At 46.4% G+C, this 21,376-nt stretch overlaps 1 protein-coding gene across 8 annotated transcripts in view; it reads left to right on the top strand.

Moving 5' to 3' along the window:
* Window positions 1–2,735: 2,735 nt before the first annotated feature.
* LOC138764743 (zinc finger protein 227-like) overlaps window positions 2,736–21,376 on the top strand; it is a 61,334-nt gene continuing 42,693 nt past the window's right edge. For 2 of the 8 annotated variants that reach the window (XR_011358293.1, XR_011358295.1), the window contains exons 1-3: window positions 2,736–2,820; window positions 5,385–5,469; window positions 8,890–11,224. Coding sequence is in view for 3 of the 8 variants with exons in the window: in XM_069940991.1 (XP_069797092.1) it covers window positions 9,055–10,476 (1,422 nt within the window). In the remaining 5 variants the exon portion in view is untranslated. Of the gene's footprint in view, window positions 2,821–5,384; window positions 5,470–7,982; window positions 8,068–8,889; window positions 15,087–21,376 lie in introns of those variants that run through there. The other 6 variants (XR_011358297.1, XR_011358294.1, XM_069940991.1 and 3 more) reach the window with 6 other exon arrangements.

The raw sequence follows: 21,376 nt of genomic DNA, 5'->3' as shown, positions 1-21,376 counted from the left end.
ATCAATATCAACCTCCAGTTTCTGTTATCCCTCTCTTTCCTCTCCTCCAGCTCCCCACTCCCTTCTCCTATCAGAGAGATACCCTTCGTTGCCCTCTCCCTCAGCTTCTCCCTCCTCTACCATCCCACCAGAATCCTCCTCTTCGCCGTATCCAATGGTCACCGTTTGCCTGTTGCTCTGACTCTGTTCTCCACCCCCTGCCGTTTCTTCCCTTCTCCCCAGCCTTTTAATTCAGACACCACAAAACTGTTCAAGTCACTGCTTTCACTTTCGTTCAAACATTCCACCGGGATCTTGCCGAGTTCGCAGGAACGTGGTGGTTCCGAAGTTGGTTTAGATCCGGGAAGAGGTTAAATCACACATGTCAAACTCTGGCCCGCGGGCCAAATAATTGGCTCGCAAGATCATTTCAAAAATGTATTAGAGGTGGCCCGCCCTGCAGCGAGAGCCGATGCTGTTTTTTGGTAATGTCACCCCCACCATCCTCCCCCTTCATTGCACATCCTTCCCCATTGTAACACGAGAAATTGTAACACGAGAAGTCTGTTGATGTCATCAGCCGGCAAGCCAGTTGGAAGGCTCCCCGCACAACCAGTCATTTCTCCCACCTGTCGAGCGGTGCGGCGGATGGGCGAGTGCCTGTGATTTCCTGTCTGTGCGACGGGCATGGCAGGCTGCGCACGGCCCCCGGGCAGCGCGAGCCCCGCGCGACTGGCACCGGACGGCCCTTCCACAGCGCGAGCGCACTTCTCCCGGTCGCCACGGCTTTCAGCGCTTGCACCCGCGCGGACCCCAGGAACGGCTGGTTCGGCCCTGCATGTGAAGAGAGAGATGGTGGCTGTCCGCAAAGGCTGATCGGCAGCGCGCTGGGCCTGAGTGGGTGGATAAGCAGGGGTGGGCAGTGGGTGTAGGTGAGGAGTAATGGGCAGGGGAAGTTATGGTGGTGCGAGGGGCAGTTAGAGGGAGGGATGAGTAGAAGGAGGGGTGGATAGGGAAGAGGTAAAAGGGGAGGGGCAGGGCGAGTAGGGGAGGGGTGATTAGAGGGTGAGAGACGGGTAGAGGGAGGAACAGGTTGAGGGGAGAGGCAGTAGAGGGGCGTGTATAGGATGGGGTGGGTAGAGGCAGAGCGAGTGGAGTGAGGAGTGAGTAGAGGTTGGGTAAAGGACTGGTCAGGTAGAGGGATGGTGGATCGAGGGTGAATAGAGGCCTAGAGCCTGAGGAGTGAGCAGGAAATGCTGAGTCCTGATGCAGGCCAAAATGGACACAGCCTGTGAATGCTGACTACATCTCCACAGGGACCAAATAGGTTTCCCTCTGATCAAGCAAAGGGTGAACTTGAGCTACCTACTCCTGACCTGTAACATTATTCTCCTAAAGTTATATCCTAAAGTTTAACATTACATATGTTGAAAGAAGAGAAAACATGCGGATGTTGTTGAAAATTTTCAATAAATATTTAGTTCGGCCCTCGACTTAGTCCAAGTTTTTAATTTTGGCCCTCCGTGAATTTGAGTTTGACACCCCTGGGTTAAATGAAACAAAATGATCGCAATTAATTTAACAACCAGAGGAAAACATCCACAAAACATTCAGTAAGCTTCTTCAGGTGTATTCTCCGCTAAGAATACGCCTGAAGAAGAGAAAATGACCCTTTGATTTGCCGTTCAGGTGGCAGCGCTAAAAGCACAGAGCTGGCCACCTGAAGGTAGAGTTGCACCAGGATGCGCATCTGAGCGCACTCCGGCTCCTGCCCCTTGAGCTGTCAAGTTAGGATGGCTGGCTGTCAGATGGGACAGCCAGCGCGGGCTATCAGCGCGGAGACATCCCCTATGGAAAGTCCCCACACTGATCGCTCTGCCTCCCGGCGGGGGAGTACGGCGCTCGAGTCGGGTACTGGCATTGTTTCGGACAGCCCCCTTCTTCCCCGCCGGCCGCTCCAGCCCCTGTTCTCCCCCGCCGGCCGCTCTTGTCCCTGCGTACTGCGCCGGGGGAAGGGGCAGCTGGGAGAGGATCTGTCAGGGCTCGCCAGCTTTTAGGCGGCTGCATTCAGATGGCTGGGGAGGCCACTGTGCTCGGCGATTATCCCTCTCGGAGGAGGGTTACAAAGTTCGCATTGTAAGCGCCTCCTGCACATTCACCTGGCCTCCCAACAGCCGCATGTTGCCAAAATATGCGGCTTTACAAGCGGGGCAATTGGCCAATTGAAAGTGCCTAGTAAAATGCAAAGCAACGTCCCCCTGGAGTGAAACAAGAAAACCTGCAGGTGTTGGGATCGAGGGCAGGTCACGAAGCATCTACAGGAAGTAAAAGCTGAACCACGTTACGGGCCTGAGCCCTTTGTCACGAATCTGTACAAACAGGGAAAGGCCTGAATAAACGTGGAAGGGGAGAAGAGAAAGAAGCTGAGAAGTGATGGGGCGAGGACAGAGGGACCAAGGAGGGTAGAGATCTGACAGAAGACGGGACGGAAGAGGCTGGGGAGATCGAGGGAAGGAGATGGAGGAGGAGGAGGAGGGAAAGAGAGAGAACGTTCCGGGACGTCGGTTCCCTTCACTCCCTGCGTGAGTTTCTCCGGCGCTTCAGGTTCCAGCTGCTGCAGCTGCTTGTTCCTCTGATTGACACCCGCCCGCACACCGTTGCACTGCTGTAACTGTCAATCAGCTCGTAGGGCGGGACTAACGGAAATGGGTAGCATTGATTGGCCAAATGGCCGCATGGTATGTGACGTTATTTCCTGTCTGCCCACCCGTCGCCATTTTGAAGCGTGGTCAATGCTTTAGGTGCCTTCTTCTATATCAGGTTCCACTTTGCAGCTGCCAGGTTTGTATGTTCTTCACCCGTCCTTCCCCACCACTTCACTCCGTCCTCACTCGGCTCTCGGACCCCACTGGATTCCCGCCGCCGCCGACTTTGCACCCACACACAGCCATGCCCAAGGCTCCAGCTCTGGGGATCAGGAGGAGCACTAGCAGAGCTCCCCAGGGTCCTCAATAACTCTATTTATTTTTGCCATTTTCGATGGGCTAAATGTGTCTCTCGTTTTCAAAACACTGATGGCGTTTGTTACCGTCTGAATCTGGAAACATCTTTTCACATGCATCGCCTGTTAAATTTAGTACACGCAACATTCCCATGCTTTGCCAAAATAAAGCGTATTGCTATCTCATACTTTAAAGGTAGTCAGTCTGTGTCATTTCAAAGTAGCTGTTAAAGTCTGAAATCCTTTAATAGTCTGGTTTACAAATGTTGACATTGTGTAGGTAATGTTACCTATGTGGTGAAACACAAAAGGCTGCAGATGCTGTGATTGTCGTAAAAACAAATGCTGGAGGAAGTCAGCATCCAGACATATTACCGATGTTTTAGGCTTGATTCCTTCTTCAAGGATTAAGTAAAGAATAAGTAGATGTGACAGAATATTTAGAGTAGGTTACGTACACACACTTTAAAACAGATCTTATTTGAAATACTGGAGAATTCATATCCACAGTGACTTTGGAGAGGGCAAATGGAGACTTCACAAATGGGTGTTAATTGAATTAAATGAATGGACTATTGTCTTTAAAGCAACAGCAAGAGACTTACTGTCTCCTCATACCTTTATTGTAAGGCTTTTGACAAGAGTGCTCAGAGGTCACTGATGGGTCAACAAATTAACCAGAAGGCTGACTCCTATTGTTTGATGGTCAGGTGGTTTTTGCAAGCACAGGGAGTCAGTCAAGCAAGTTGTATCTGACAGTGTGAGTCAGAGAGAGAGAGAGTGAGAAGGAGTGAAACAAGTTGTCTCAGCCAGTGTGGGTGAGACAGAGAAGCTTGCTGAAGCTGAAACTGAAGCAGGAAGCTTGTTGGAACCGAAACAGAAGCTTCAGCCAGGTTGAAGGATGGCTGAAAGTACTGGCAGTCTGGTGTTTCCCTTGGAATAAGAGAAACAGAAAGGAACTCTGTGGTAACCTGAAAGAAAGAGGTTATCATCTGGAGAACCCTGATGGGGCAAGTTTCAGCAGCAAGACACAGGTGACTAATGGTGGTGCCTCAGTTGTGGAAATCCTGGAACAACACATCTCTCTTTACAAAGCCTACAAGAACCTTCCTGAGCGGTAACCATTTACCTTTCGAGCACCAAAGCCTCGTGAACATGTTAAATTCTGTGCACAGTATAAGAATTGCCTGCAACCAGGGAACTTGGAAGAATGAGAAGTGAGATTGGACTGTGAACCAAAGAATTTTTCTAGAATTACACACTTGTGTGCTTAGAATTAGAAGGAGGTTAAGTTAGGTTAAGTTAAAGTTTGATTCTGTTTTCATGTTTCAAGTTAATAAAAAAGTGACTTTTATTTAAGTAACCATTTGTTGTGGTGAATATTTGTTGAGTGAATTGCTGTTAGGTTTTGGGGTCCTTTGGGCTCATAACACAGAGAACAGGAAGGCTCAGAATAAAGACACGGCTGGCTGGTGTTCATTGGATATGATAAGAGGAGAGATGAGAATTGATTTTTGGCTCTGTGAAAAGGGAAGAGAGAAGCATACAGCATTGGGGAAAGGTGACAGTGAAGCAAGGACGAGTTCTGGGTGTGGGGGCAGGGTTTAACGCCATCCGGTTATGAATGTGATCAGCTAAGAAAGTTACTCCATACCAAGGGAACAACAGTATTTCCCATTTTTCTCCACGTGAAATTTTCTAATGAATTATTTTTGTTATGGAATTGAGCATCTCTTTTTTTCCATGAAAATTCTGGCACCAAATTTTCCCCTGCCTGTGGGATTGGTGTCACCCTCACGTTTTGGATTCTAGTAATTCATAAATTTCATTTCATTCTTTATGGTTCCTAATGATTTTTTTTTAATCCACTGATTAAATCTCCAACATCTATTCTTCCTCACTTCCTCTCTTAAACTGAAGACTTCTGTGTTAAACCCCCACAGAGACCATTTTGTCCTCTGTTCCTATTGGGGATCCACAATCCCCTCCTATACCCAATAAGAACAATAAACATAAATGGTTACGGAATCCTGGTGCCAGAGATAGGGAAGAAGGACACATGGACAGGAACCAGCCTGACCACTGGCTGAGATCAAGGGCAGAGAATTGGATACAGGCAGAAGAGTCTGGCCATTGGGCAGACTCACTCACTGCAGGACCAGCTTGTTTCAGCTGCAATTGTGAATTTCAATTTTGCAATGTAAAAGTGAATTCTAATTCAAACATTATATTTCTATCAATAACAAAATTGTTTTCAAAGTAAATTATAAAACTTACACTTTAAAAACATGTATGCAAATTCCATTTATTTCTTTAAAGTATTTTTTTCCCTCGACATCAAAAGTAAAAGAGAAAACTGTTTACAGCTGTGGCAAATTCAATGCACTAATTTTGGATTTGTTAGCTCCACAGAATTCCTTCCAGTAACCATCTCATGTAATGTTAAATGGGTACATTTTCACCATTTCTCATGGTCCGGAGTGCTAATGGTAAGCATTGTTTCCGATTTAATGGTCTTTCTGCAGATTTTTGCCAATTTAGTTTATAAGTCACCATTACATCTTTGTACTATCCCAGTTGACTGTGGCTAATACACACAAGAGAATTACTGTTCAGCTCCCATAATTTTATACAGTGCGTTTATATAATCATTTGCCATCTCACTACTCGAAGTCTGACATTCTCCAAACATTGGGAAAATTCTTTTGCTGCTGTTTTGGCGTCTGTATGCAGGGTGGGAAATTACTCCACCCATCTTGAGGACCTGCTAATTATTTCAAAGCAAAAGGATTTTCCTTCTGCAAGGTCGATCATATTTATATTGTCCATCACTAAGCGAGTAAGTGGACCCACTGGTGGTGGTATTGGGCTTGGTGTGGAAGGAATTCCTTTTTTGGTTTCCTTTCAGATTTGGCATCTGAAGATTGTATTTTTCAATTTTTTCATAAATCAATGGTTTCAAATTTTATTCATCATCTCTTTCCCCCTCCCCCCCCCCCCCCCGAGTATTTCACTCCACAAGCTGCCCTGCAAATTTCCTGTATTAACGAGCTCGACACCACAATTTGTCCTGTCGTAATTTTTTTCCACAGGCCTACTGGTTTGTCCAAGGTGCCCCCTTTATTTTCCCAATCTTGTTTCTCACTAATTGTTGTGTCAAACCCTGCAGATACCTCTTTTACTTCTAACAATGCTGCTTGATTTACCTGAGGCCAGTGCTCCTGCCAGCATTGAACATTCTCAGCTGCAGTTTTCACAGACTTGTCAGCGTGGTTACTACCAGTGGACATTGGATCAGCCCCTTGTGTGTGCTGCAGGTTTAATCACTGCCAATTTGGATGGTAATTTCCTGGCCTCATGCATTATTTTTATTTCTTGCTCTTTTCTAACAGGGTTACCTCCTGCAGTGAAGTACCCTCTCCAAGCACAAACCTTACCCCTGCTATGAACCACCCTCCAGCCGTACACTGTTTCTGTGTAGATATTGGCTACTTGCCCTTCATGCTGTCTGCCAATGCTGAGAGTTCAGCTGGTTGTTCACTGTTGCCAGAGTTAAATAATTTTTCTTCAACAATCCAGTAATTCAGATGTCTTTTTGTTCAATTGCATACCTGGCCTTTCTCGCCCTGTCCTGAGAAAGGCTACTCAGGGATTAGTTAAAGGGAAGATTTCAGAATGGGCTCCCACCTCCTCCCCCCCACCAAGACGTTGATGGCAAATGACGAGAATGTGATGAGAGGGATAGTTAGTGTTCCAAAAAAGTGAGCTTGATTGAATTGAGCAGAGTCCCTTCATAAACAGGGAGGGTAGGATCATCACCAACACCCTCCTCCCCTGTCTGTTACAAGCGGTCAGGTAGTAGTGGTCACATCATGTAGTTGTTGCCACCACCGCTGTGGATGTGCTACCCACCCAAGTAGCCATCATGTCTTTAGTCATACCAGTCATTCTCTCACTCTCGCAGCAACAGCCGCCTCCCCTTCGATTGGCGTGACCCCCGCCGCCTCCCCTTCGATTGGCGTGACCCCCGCCGCCTCCCCTTCGATTGGCGTGACCCCCGCCGCCTCCCCTTCGATTGGCGTGACCCCCGCCGCCTCCCCTTCGATTGGCGTGACCCCCGCCGCCTCCCCTTCGATTGGCGTGACCCCCACCGCCTCCCCTTCGATTGGCGTGACCCCCGCCGCCTCCCCTTCGATTGGCGTGACCCCCGCCGCCTCCCCTTCGATTGGCGTGACCCCCGCCGCCTCCCCTTCGATTGGCGTGACCCCTGCTGCCACCTCATGTTTTCACAGTGTTTTCCTACCCGACTTTGCCAGCCATCATTGTACTTGCCATTCGTAGGCAGTAGGTCGTCTAAAGTGTTATCAAAAAGTGATGATGTCAAAATTGCATGCTGTGGCTGTTCCATGTTCCTTCAAGGCACAGTCCTCCACAACCTGCCCATACTTGACTAACATTAGCTCGCTTCTTCATTGCAAATAACTTAAAAGTATGAATTAAGATTTTAATCATTATTGAGTTCAAATCTAGGGTTATAACTGTTGGAAAGGTTCTTGTTTATTGCTTCCACACTGACTATACATATTGAACGAAATGCTTTCCCTCTGGTCAGAGCAGAAACCTTTGTCCATGTTTTCCCCATTTCATTGACTGGCCTGGAACATGTGCCTCATGTGCTTAGCAAGTCCTTTGATCCGAGTATCGTTCAATATGATGGCTGCAATTGGCTGGCATGTTTCTTATTTCACCAGCTTGAACCTACGGCAGATTCCGCGAGGCCCCTTAAACTCTAACGTCACCCTTTCCCATCTACTCTTCTCGTACTTTTCTCCATTTGTCGACTTCTCTTCTTTATCTCTTCACTTGTTCTCCTATTCTTCACTCATTCCACATCACATCTTATTCCACTTTTCATGCTGAAAACCCCTTAAATTTTAATGCATGTTTCTCAGGCGTTCACTCCTCAACTCCGCTCATGGTTTTTAAATGATCTTTTCTACAGTGACCCATGAGAGTCTGGCTTCGCATGAGACCGCGTCCAGAGCTGTCAGACTGCGTGGAGCCTCCTTCATACACTTATGGAAAAGGTGTCTGCTCCCTCTTCCTCTCCACCCCCCCCCCCCACCTTTGATGTGATCTATCAGGATCATTGTCTGAAGAGGGTGCCCAAAATCATGTATTGGAGCCAGCACCAGTAGGCTGACATACAGCTTCTTTCTCCATAGGCAGTGAGAATGCTGAACAACCAAAGGAACAGCTCACACTAACCATCAGAGACACTCAGATGGACAAAACTATTTATTATTTGTGTAGATGACATACTTGTCTTGTATATGTATTGCTTGTCTATATGTGTGTTATGTCTGGTTTTAGCGGATGAGTGACAGGACTCTAATGTGGACCGGGTGGTTGAGATTGGTTAGACGTTGGCGATCCTTTAGATGTCACAGTGGAAAGTTGACTGGGGATGCAGTTTACATGTGCGCTATTGTGGCTCATTGGTCAGAGCAGTTTCTGGAGCGTTGAGGACTCTGGGTAATAATGTAGTCATCGACATTGAAAACAGAAGCTGCCATAAGGCATTTTAAAGAATTCTGTGCCCTCCCTCAGACCGTCATGTGTTTCCTAAAATATCATTTGCAAAACTAGACCCCATACAATAGTAAATTCTGGGTTCCTTGCTTTCCAGTTTTTGTTGCCTCTTCTTTTCATTAAAATGTATCACTCTTGTTTCTCTGTACTAAATTTAATCTGAAATGTGTCTACCTGTCCATATTGATCCTCCTTGCAGTTCAGGACACTTCCACAGTTTGTTGTGTTGCTGGCCATGCCTCCAGGGTGTGTCGTCCTGGAACATAGGCTGCAGAGAATACCTTGCTCCCTCTCACTCCACCATCATCTCTTCACAGGGTTAAGAAAGTGATGCGTATCCAGGAAGGAAACTATGGGCAACACCACGTTGTAGTCTGACACTGCGATTAGATTCCTTGGGACTGGAGATCAACCAACTTTATTGGTGGATTTGGAGTGTGGAGATAATTGCACGGAGAAACTGGACCAGCCGATTGGCCAACATGGAGGGTCAGGTGACCAAAGATAAAACACTCCAAAGTGAAGCATGCAGTGAGGCGGGGCTTTCTGTGGACTTGCTGGAAACACATCCCTGCACTCACACTGGGGAGAGACCATACCCCTGTTCCAAGTGTGGGGAGGGATTCACCAGCTCTGAGGCACTGCTGCAACACCAGTGTGTCCCCACTAGGGGGAGCCCATTCCCTTGCTCTGACTATGGGAAGAGCTTTCAAACTTCCAAGGACCTGGAGGAGCACAGGTGTGTTCCCCCTGTGGAGAGTCCATTCACCTGCTGCGTGTGTGGGAAGGGGTTCACCCAGTCCTCTAACTTGCTGAGGCACCAGACAGTTCACATTGAGGAGAAACCATTCTCTTGCAGCAAATGCGGAAAAGGATTCACCAATTTGTCTTCTATGCAGGGCCACCAGAGAATTCACACTGGGGAGAGACCATTCACCTGCTCCCTGTGTGGGGTGGGATTCACCCAGTCCTCATACCTTCTGAAGCACCAGAAAATTCACACTGGGGAGAAACCATTCACCTGTTCACTGTGTGGAAAGGGGTTCTCTCAATCCTCACACTTACTGAGGCATCAGAGAGTTCACACCGGGGAGAAACCGTTCACCTGCTCCCTGTGTGGGAAGGGATTCTCTCGGTCCTCCGGCCTGCAGGCACACAAGCAGGTTCACACTGGGGAGAAACCGTTCACCTGCTCCCTGTGCGGGAAAGGGTTCTCTCATCCTTCTGGCCTTCAGGCACACCAGCGGGTTCACACTGGGGAGAAACCGTTCATCTGCTCCACGTGTGGGATCAAATTCATTCAGTCCTCTGACCTGCGGGTGCACCAACGAGTTCACACAGGGGAGAGACCTTTCATGTGCTTCATGTGTGAGAAGGCATTCTCTCAGCTCTCTGGCCTGCAGGCACACCAGCGGGTTCATACCGGTGAGAAACCGTTCACGTGCTCTCTGTGCGACAAAGGATTCACTCAGTCCTCCACACTGCGAGCACACCAGCGTGTTCACACAGGCGAGAAACCTTTCACCTGCTCCATGTGCGAGAAGGCATTCTCTCGGCTCTCTGGCCTCCAGGCACACCAGCGGGTTCACACCGGGGAGAGACCATTCACCTGCTCGCTGTGTGGGATCGGATTCACAATATCCTCCAACCTGCTGAGGCACCAGAGTGTTCACACTGGAGAGAAATCGTTAACCCGCCTCATGTGCGGGAAAGGCTTCTCTCAGCCCTCTGGCCTGCAGGCACACCAGAAAGTTCACTCCAGAGAGAGCCCATTTACCTGCTCCTTGTGTGGGAAGGTGTTCTCTCAGCTTTCCAGTCTGTGGGGACACCAGCAAGTTCATAAGGGGAGAGAGAGCGCCAAGATGGCTAGTCAGCATACTTCCACCCTGGTAAAAGATGGCTAGTCAGCATACTTCCACCATGCGTAAGAGTGTGGGGGGTGGGGGAGGGCAGAAGGTTGAGGGAGATGCTTGGCGCAAATATTTTATCCAGAGAGCAGTGGGACCCTGGAACAACCTACCAGGTGTATTAGTTCTTGGCTGATCCATAATTATGGAGGAAGGTGGATCGTGTGGGGGCAACAGTTTAGTTAAACTTGTGTATCCTGTTCAGTACAGAACATCGATGTTTCAGAGGCCAAAGGGTTGTTGTACTAATGAGGATTTTCCCTGTAGCCTGAGCTCCTCCCCATCTCACTCTCCCCACTATTATTCAGGCTTCTGCCCTCTTTCACTGCTATTCTGAGTGTAGGGTTCCTGCCGTCTGTTGCCTTCCATGAATGCTGCCTGACCTCCTCAGTTGCTCCAGAATTTTGTGTGTCACTGCTGAGGTGACTAGTGGTGACCTCTGACCTGGTGCCTGTGTGGCTGGGCTTTTGTGATGAAATCATAAACCAGCCATGAGACATCAATGTCGTTAACTGCTGGACAAGTTCCCTTTGGTGTTTGCATTTGATTGTTGAAACTCGATGCTGCAACCTCTGGATTTTCAGATGATGTGGGTGTGCAGATGCTGGGATCTAATACTGGACACAAGTGCTGGAGAAACTTAGAAGGGCACACAGTGTCCAGAGAAAGTGAAAGGCAGTCGACTTTTCGTGCTTAAGCCCTTCCCCAGGTGTGCTGAAAAATGAAACAGATGCCAAATAAAAAGGTGATGGGAAAGTGGGGGACCATGGGATTATAGGTGGATACTGGGGGTATTGAGATAATGAATGCTGAGAAATGATTGGGGAGAGGGCAAAGAAGGTACCTCTCTGATGGGAGAAGGAAGTGAAGGGGATGGGGGAGCTGGAGGAGAGGAAATAGGGATAACAGAAACTGGAGGTTGATATTGATGCCACCTGGTTGGAGAGTTCCGGGATGGAATGTAAGGTGCAATACACATAAGTGCTGGAGAAACTCAGTAGGACACACAGTGGCCACAGGAAGGGAAAGGCAGTCGATGTTTCGGACCTGGGGCCTTCGTCAGGAATGTGGGAAAAAAAGGAGGATTGGGGAAGCAGCACAGACTAATTGGTAAGAGGTCCGGGATGGATGCAGGTGGGAGGGTGGAAGACAAGTTGAGAAGTGACAAGGGAAGGAGCCAGAGATATGAGGAAAAGAGACTCTGAAAAGGAGGGGGAGGGGTGGTGAAAGGAATTTGGAAGTTAATGTTCATGCATGCCCTCTGCTTGGAGGCATTGGAGACAGAATATATTGTATGGTGTCAAGTTTGCAGCCTGGATATTTAATTCCCAATCATCTCCAACCTCAATTGATAGCCTTGTTTCCAATGCTCTGGATAATCAGATAAAGTGCCCTCACACTCGGTGACTTTTTCAATCACGTTGCTTTTTTGTCTATTGCATTTAATTTTTTTCTGTCCTCCACTTTGACCCCCCTTTTCTTCCTTTTGGTTCTGTCTCTAATTTACTTCCTTCTGTCATCCTGCAGATAATGCCATTCCCATGTCATAGTTGTCTCACCCTCCCCAACATCATTGGCGAACAATCCCCTTGGGACATTAATTCCAATCCTGGCCAAATGTAGACCATCTGGACAAGCTGGTGGAATGGGTGGACACATGGGGGATGAAACATGGAGGTGAATGCAGAGAGGTACAATCTGAGGAGCCCTGACAAGGTGGTGATGGAACATATCACTTCCTTGATCAGCACATTACAGAATCGACATGATCATTCTTGCGTATGCCAATAACATAGCCTTACTATTCTGCACAGTAGATTCATCCAGTTGTATTGAGAACTTCCATGATTTCAACTTCTCAATAAGCTGTTTTTCAACATCTTGACCCATGTCATCTGTGGCAGACAGTACTATTACTCAATGGCATTGCTCGGACATCTTTGTCATCCTTTTGCAGAACTGTTTTGAGAAACAATGATATTGCAGGTTTAATCAGTTCCTCCCCAATCGTATGATTCTTCCCAAGTTTTGTTATCAGCAGATAAATTTCTAGCCAGCTTCAAGGGTATGATGCAGGGCTGTAGTATGCACAGCGAATAATTAAGTGATTTTTGATCTATTTTCAAACTTCTCTTTCAGTGATTTAAAATATTCCAATTTCTAATTGACAAGATTAGGATGCTGTAACCTCAAATGAGCTTCAAGACAGCCTGCTTTCATTGATTCATTTGTCAAAGTCTGTTAGCATAATAGGCAAAAAGCTGCATGTTCATTGTGTACAACAGGTATAAACCCAAACTTCAAGAACTCCACTGAATATTGACGGACCTTTTGCTTGCTTGGTCTGCTCATTTTGAATATTCAACAGCGCGAGCTCCCTGAAGCAGATTAATATAACAACAAGAGGTCCCTGAAGCAGATTAATACAACAGCGTGAGGACCCTGAAGCAGATTAATACAACAGCGCGAGGTCCCTGAAGCAGATTAATACAACAGCGCGAGGACACTGAAGCAGATTAATACAACAGCACGAGGTCCCTGAAGCAGATTAATACAACAGCGCAAGGACCCTGAAGCAGATTAATACAACACTAGGTCCCTGAAGCAGATTAATACAACACTAGGTTCCTGAAGCAGATTAATACAATAGTGCGAGGTCCCTGAAACAGATTAATACAACAGCGCAAGGTCCCTGAAGCAGATTAATTCAACAACCCGAGTTCCCTGAAGCAGATTAATACAACAGCGCGAGGTCCCTGAAGCAGATTAATACAACAGCGCAAGGACCCTGAAGCAGATTAATACAACACTAGGTCCCTGAAGCAGATTAATACAACAGCGCGAGGTCCCTGAAGCAGATTAATACAACAGCGCAAGGACCCTGAAGCAGATTAATACAACACTAGGTCCCTGAAGCAGATTAATACAACACTAGGTTCCTGAAGCAGATTAATACAATAGTGCGAGGTCCCTGAAACAGATTAATATAACAGCGCAAGGTCCCTGAAGCAGATTAATTCAACAACCTGAGATCCCTGAAGCAGATTAATATAACAGCGCGAGGACCCTGAAGCAGATTAATACAACAACGCGAGGTCCCTGAAGCAGATTAATACAACAGCGCAAGGACCCTGAAGCAGATTAATACAACACTAGGTCCCTGAAGCAGATTAATACAATAGTGTGAGGTACCTGAAACATTAATACAACAGCGCAAGGTCCCTGAAGCAGATTAATACAACACTAGGTCCCTGAAGCAGATTAATACAATAGTGCGAGGTCCCTGAAACAGATTAATACAACAGTGCAAGGTCCCTGAAGCAGATTAATTCAACAACACGAAATCCCTGAAGTAGATTAATACAACAACGTGAGGTCCCTGAAGCAGATTAATACAACAGCGCAAGGTCCCTGAAGCAGATTAATACAGCGACCTGGCATGGAGCGGTGTTTGGGGTTAGCACCATAAGACAGAGAGTGAGTGTCCTCTGTGCTAGTGCTATATACAGGACTTTAGCCAATAAGGGTACTGAGTGATATGAACCAGCCAATGGCAAAGTGTGCACTGACTTGTCTGAGCCCAATCAACTGGCATTCCACCTGCAGTTTGGAACACCGTCAATGAATTTGAGTGGAACAAAGAGTACACCATGTACTGACAGGTGGTGTGACTTGCGAATGAGTTTCAGTTGGGGAGGCCATGTGATCACTAGCAATAGGCAGGGAGCCTCCCTCACACACAACACTCCACCCCTTGGAAGCCACATCACTCTGGAATTTACATATTACAACTGGAAAACGAAAATGTGTTTAAAACCACAGTCTGAATATATATAAACACCCAAGTGCCCTTATGCTGAACAAGGCACATAATCAAATCCAATGACAGCACCTCACCAGCAAACCCCCCCCCCCCCTCCACCCTCAATCCAAACAGGGTTGTGTCAAATCCTGAGGTCAAACACTCATAGGTTGAGTTCAAATATGCTTGGTCTTTATTCTACCATTTTTACTCCCTCATAATTGTGTGCAACATGCCAGCCATTATAGTTGATAATCCAACTATATTATCTATCACTACGACATCCCTCATCAAATAAAAAAGATAATCAAATAAATGAATAATGCTTAAACTACTTTTAAAACAATCAACTTCTGATACTGATGATTTTCAATACCAATATCAACTTCAATTTCCAAATCACATATTTTCCTGGATGATTTACAAAACACAGATTTCCAAACCATAAAATACAGTTTTCCATGCTACTCCATCTTGAAATCTCCTGGGTGGTTGTTGCTGATGTTGTGGTCTATCTCCTGGTGTTGTCTGGACTGCTGACCATGATGTCCTGCTCAGTTTGTTTACCACTATGATGCTGGTTTCAAGAAGTTTCTCCTTCCAGCTGGTGCATTCCAGGTCCATCAAAACGATCATCTTGGCTCTGCTCTCTTGCGGTTTTGTCTGGTGCCAACATCACAGGAGCCTTGCGACAATTATACTTTTTCACATGTAGTGTATTTCTGTCATAAGTAACACTTTCTGGTGACTGAATTTCCTCTGGACATCACAATATATGGTTGGGGAATAAACAGTGTCCATTTTATTCTGACTTTCTTTCCTCACCAGTACCTCATCCCCTGCTATTACATCTGAAGGTCTGGCATTCCTTTTCATGTCTGCATAGTTTTATTGCCCCTTTTCTTTCAGCATCATTGTCTTCCACTTCCTGGTTATTCATTATGTCAACAACCAGTGGTATTTTGGTTCTGATCTTTCTTCCGAATAAGAGTTGGGCTTTTTCCTGTGGTGCTATGTGGTGTCGCTCCCTATGCTGCTACATCATCAAAAAAGCTTTCCAGTCCTTGCCTTCTGCTTGGGCGATTCTCATTCTTTTCTCCAGTGACTGATTCTGATGTTCAACTTCTCCAATGGCCTGTTTAACCTTGTGGTGGTGCACACCAATGGTTCTCATGAATTCTTGGAATATCTCTGATATGAATTGAAGTCCATTGTCTGAATGCAAAGTCACTGGTAAGCCATGTCTGGCGAAGATCTCCCTCAGTGCTGCAATAGTCTTTTCTGCTGTTTTCATTATGACATACTCATAATATCTGCTGTAGTATTCAAAAACCACCATAATTGTCTCTCCAGTTGTGAATAGCCCCAAGAAGTCAAGCAGACCTCACATGGTCCTGCTGGTAGCAGTGTGATTTGTATTGGTTCAGGTGGGTTAGGTCTGCTTTTCACCTGACACCCATGACATGAACTCACATCTTTTTTCCATTCCTTAGCACCAAAACTTTGTATAGAAGTTTTGTTTTGTCTCAACAATCTCCCTCGTGAGCCAGTGCTACCATCCTCCCTCTCAATTTCTGTGGAATTACAAATCGGTTTTCCCTGAGTACACATCTTCCAATTGTGCACTGTTCATCTCTGATGGACACAAGGTTTTGTTTTGATAGCTGTTCCAGTCATTGCTGTTAATACATCCCTAATGTCCATCAGTTCTGGGTCCATGCACAATTCCTCCTCAACTAAAAACGGTGGGAGGATCGATCTCCTGAAGAAGGCAACGGGAAACTACTGCAATATTTTTCCCTTGTATAATCATGAACTCTACACCAACTACAGTCTCAGCTCCAAGGAATGTAGATGGCTGAGAGGGGATTTGATAGAGGTATTTAAAATTATGAAGGGAATAGATAGAGTAGATGTAAATAGACTCCCCTGAGGGCAGGGGAGGTTGGAACAAGAGGGCATAAGTTAAGGGTAAAGGGGGAAAACTTTAGGTGAAATATTAAAGGATGCTTTTTCACTCAGAGAGTGGTGGCAGAATGGAATGATCTTCCAAAAGAGATAGTTGTGGCAGGGTCCCTTCTGTCATTTAAGAGAAGGTTGGTTGTGTACATGGATGTGAGGGGTTGGAGGGTTATGGGTGGAGAGTAGGAGGGGGAAGCTAGTGGAGTTGTTCAAGTGTGGATTGATACTTGGAAGTATGATGTGGTAGCGATTAGTGAGACATGGTTGCAGGAGGGATGTGATTGGCAACTGAATATCCCTGGGTTTCGTTGTTTTAGGTGTGATAGAGTCGGAGGGGCAAGAGGAGGTGGGGTTGCATTGCTTGTCAGGGAAAATATTACAGCGGTGCCTAGGAAGGATAGATTAGAGGGTACATCCACGGAGGCTATTTGGGTGGAACTGAGGAGTAGGAAAGGAGAGGTTACACTTGTAGGGGTGTATTATAGACCACCCGGAGGGGACTGAGACCTAGAGGAGCAAATCTGTAGGGAGATAGTAGATATTTGTGATAAGCACAGGGTTGTAATTATGGGAGATTTTAATTTTCCACATATAGATTGGGAAACACATTCTGTGAAAGGACTGGATGGGTTAGAGTTTGTGAAATGTGTGCAAGATAGTTTTTTACAACAATATGTAGAGGTGCCGACCAGAGAAGGAGCAGTGTTAGATCTACTGTTGGCAAATGGGATGGGTCAAGTGACGGAGGTTAGTGTTGGAGAGCACTTCGGGTCCAGTGATCATAATGCCATTAGCTTCAATGTCATTATGGAAAGAGAGAAATCAGGGCCAAGGATTGAGGTTTTTGATTGGGGAAAAGCTAGATTTGAGGAGATGCGAAAGGACTTGCAGGGTGTGCATTGGGACAATTTGTTTTATGGGCAGGATGTAGTAGAGAGATGGAAGTCTTTTAAAGATCAGATTTTGAGAGTGCAAAAGCTTTATGTTCCTGTTAGGTTAAAAGGAGGGGCAAAAGGTTTGAGAGAGCCGTGGTTTTCAAGGAATATTGGAAACTTGGTTCGAAGAAAAAGGGAGGCGTACATTAGATATAAGAAGCATGGAGTTAAGGAGATGTTTGAAAGATACATTGAATGTAAGAGGAATCTTAAGAGAGGAATTAGGAAAGCTAAAAGAAGGTACGAGAAAACTATGGCAAGCAGGGTGAAAACTAATCCAAAAGAGTTCTACAAATATGTTAATGGTAAGAGGAAAGCTAGAGACAAAATTGGTCCCTTAGAAAATCAGAGTGGAAAACTGTGTGTGGAGCCTAGAGAAATGGGGGAGATATTGAACAGTTTCTTTTCTTCGGTATTCACTAAGGAGAAGGATATTGGGAGATGTGGGATAAAAAAAGCAAATTGGGTAAATATGGGGAATATAGAGATTACAAAAGGTGTAGTTTTAAGGCTTTTGAAGAATATAAAGGTGGATAAGTCTCTGGGACCAGACGGGATCTTCCCCAGGACATTGAGAGAAGTGAAGGAGGAAATAGCAGAGGCTCTGGCGGTAATTTTCCAAATGTCATTAGATATGGGGATAGTGCCGGAGGATTGGCGCATTGCGCATGTGGTTCCGTTATTTAAAAAGGGTTCAAGGAGGAAGCCTGGCAACTATCGGCCTGTAAGTTTGACGTCTGTGGTAGGTAAATTAATGGAGAAAATTCTTAGAGATAGTACTTATAAACATCTGGATAGACAGGGTCTGATCAGGAGCACTCAACATGGATTTGTGGGAGGAAGGTCATGTTTGACCAATCTGATTGAATTTTTTGAAGAGGTGACTAGGAATGTGGATGAGGGTAGCGCAGTGGATGTTGTCTATATGGACTTCAGTAAGGCCTTCGATAAGGTACCACATGGAAGGTTAGTTAGGAAGGTGCAGTCTTTAGGTATAAATTTTAAGATAGTCAAATGGATTGAACATTGGCTGAAAGGAAGAGGCCAGAGAGTGGTAGTGGATAATTGTCTGTCAGGTTGGAGGCCGGTGACCAGTGGTGTGCCTCAAGGATCTGTATTGGGCCCATTGTTGTTCGTTATATACATTAATGATCTAGATGATGGGGTGGTGAATTGGATTAGTAAATATGCAGACGATACTAAGATAGGTGGAATAGTGGATAATGAAGAAGGTTTTCAAGGATTGCAGAGGGATTTGGACTGCTTAGAAAAGTGGGCTGAAAAATGGCAGATGGAATTTAATGCTGATAAGTGTGAGGTGCTTCATTTTGGTAAGAAGAATCAGAATAGGACATATGTGGTAAATGGGAGAGCATTGAGGAATACAGAAGAGCAGAAAGATTTAGGAGTAACGGTACATCGTTCCCTGAAGGTAGAAACTCACGTGAATAGGGTGGTGAAGAAGGCTTTTAGTATGCTGGCCTTTATCAATCATTGCATGGAATATAGGAGTTGGGAGGTGATGTTGAGATTGTATAAGACGTTGGTGCGGCCTAATTTGGAGTTCTGTGTGCCGTTCTGGTCGCCTAATTATAGGAAGGATATAAACAGAGTGGAGAGAGTGCAGAGAAGGTTTATCAGAATGTTGCCTGGGTTTAAGCATCTGGAGTATGGGGAGAGATTGGACAGATTGGGTCTTTATTCTTTGGAGTGTAGAAGGTTGAGAGGGGATTTGATAGAAGTATTTAAGATTATGAAAGGGATAGACAGAATGGATGTGGATAGACTATTTCCGTTAAGAGGAGGAAAGATTAAAACAAGAGGACATGAGTTAAGAATTAAGGGGCAGAGGTTTAGAGGTAACATGAGGGGGAACTTCTTTACTCAGAGAGTGGTTGCTGTGTGGAATGATCTTCCGGGAGAAATAGTGGTGGCGGAGTCAATTGTATTATTTAAGAAAAGGTTGGACAGGTATATGGATGAGAAGAAGATGGAGGGTTATGGGCATTGTGCAGGGAGGTGGGACTAGAAAGGGGTGTTTGGTTCGGTGCGGACTAGAAGGGCCTAATGGCCTGTTTCCGTGCTGTAATTGTTATGTTATTTTATGTTAAGTGAACCGGTGTGGACTTGAAGGGCCGACATGGCCTATTTCCACGCTGTAAACAGTTATATGGTTATATGGTAATCTCCCCAGTTTGTACTGTCCGTGGTGTAGCATTCACTGCAATGAATCTCATGAACGATTCAGCCTCAAGTGTTGAGTACTTTACCCCATCGTCTTTCAGCAACCTTGATAGCAGGGAAAAATAATATTGCCGATTCACTATGTAAATCACCTTGTAGTGATATTGTTGTGATATTCTAGCACATGACTTCGATCTTGGAGACTAAATGGCTTTCCTGTGGCCTGTGATCATTTAAGAGCTGGAACTTTATGCTACATAGATAAGTATGGAAATGTTCGCAGGCCCATACAAGTCCCAGGGCCTCTTTTTCTGTCTGTGAATAACATCTTTCAACATCAGTATAATGGTATGGATTGTATATGCTAATTGGGTTGGGCTGGCCCACCCCCTGATGACACTCTTACCTGGACTCCTCCTCTGGGACCCAGGCCATAAAGATTGGGCCACCTTTCCCTTCCCTGCACTTCCCTAATTTAGATCTGGGCCAGTTCAAGTCTTTTGTGCAATAAAGTCTATCGTTCCCCTCAGGTCTTTGTCATTGTAATTATTGAGGCAACTTATAGTGCCCATCAATTTATTGCACAAAAATTTTAATGTCTCCAGTAATGGAGAAGTTGCTGTGCCCCAATCGGCTTGAAGTGGATCCCCAAGTCCCGGGTCCATTGGATCTCTTCAAGCAGTGGGTCAACTGCTTTAACAACTTCCTGGAGGCTGCTGCTGGAGTGGTCGATTCGGACGAAAAGAGGCTAAAGGTCTTACAGGCAAGAGTCAGCCAGAGGGCTTTCCAGGCCATCCGAAGCTGCACGACCTACTCAGAGGCGATGGCTGAACTACAGGCGCTATACAAGCCCAAGATTAATGAGGTCTACTGTTATCTCCTGGTGTCCGGAAAACAGCAGCCTGGTAAGTCGGTGGAAGAATTTGTTTGAGCCCTGTTCACACTGGGAAAAGACTGGGGAACCCCACGGTTTTGGTGTCAGGGCCCCAGTGCGTGGAAGACCTGGTCCGGGATGCCTGTGTGTCGGTGTTGAGGTCAGATTATATCTGACAATATCTCCTCGAGGAGGATCAACTGAAATGGGTGATCCAACTGGCCAGAACCTTAGACTCGGCCCAACGCCATGCAGAGTCGATCACGGCAGAAGTGGGTCTACCCAGTACGCGACACCACGCGGGCCGCTATCTTGGGAGTTGGCATTAGGGACGACCAACCCGACTGTGGCTGCAGTAACACAGGGATTGTTGAAGTGCAACTTGTGCATGCAGGCAAGACATCCACACATCTCTGTACCGCGGAAGGAGCTACCTGCTCAGGGTGCTGGAAAAAGGGCCACTATCAACGTGTCTACAGGTCCAGACCCCTGTCTCAGAGCTGCATGGTGTGTATGGCCGAGGAGCTTCTGGAGCCGGCTGCATGCTCAGTAAGGTGAGCGCCATTTTACCTGCTCCCACCATCATCCTCTGCGCAGCAGTAACCCTCACCAGTGACATCTCTTCTGCCCCCGACAACGTCCCTTCCACCTTCTTCACCAGCATTGGCAGAGTGGTCAACATGAAAGCCACTATCTTGGGCATCAGGCCTCCCCACTGACGACGAAGACGACGCACATATCTATCACCTTGGACCAAGCCAACCCTCACCCAATCACGAAGTCCATGATGCAGATTGAAGTGAATGGGCACAAATCGAACTGCCTCTGTCAGTGGCAGTACTGAACGTTTTATCCACCCCAAGGTGGCCCGTAGACTCTCGATCCCCATTTGACTGATGACTGGGTCTGTGTCAATGGTGGTGAAAGTCCAGTGGACTTGTATCCGGGGATACTGTGTGGCATTGCTGACGGTGGGGTGGGGAGTGTTACAAAGACTTCTTATTGTTGCTCATGCCCCAGCTCTGTGCGCTGATCCTCCTGGGCCTCGACTTCCAGAGTCAGTTCAGGAGTGTGATGATGGCATTTGGAGGGCTCCAACCTCCACTTACCGTGTATAATCTGCAGATTATGGACACCCCC

Source organism: Narcine bancroftii, chromosome 5 (assembly GCF_036971445.1).
Source record: "Narcine bancroftii isolate sNarBan1 chromosome 5, sNarBan1.hap1, whole genome shotgun sequence".
Taxonomy (NCBI): domain Eukaryota; kingdom Metazoa; phylum Chordata; class Chondrichthyes; order Torpediniformes; family Narcinidae; genus Narcine; species Narcine bancroftii.
Note: the sequence above shows the minus strand (reverse complement) of the source record. Positions and strands in the feature narration are given on the sequence as shown.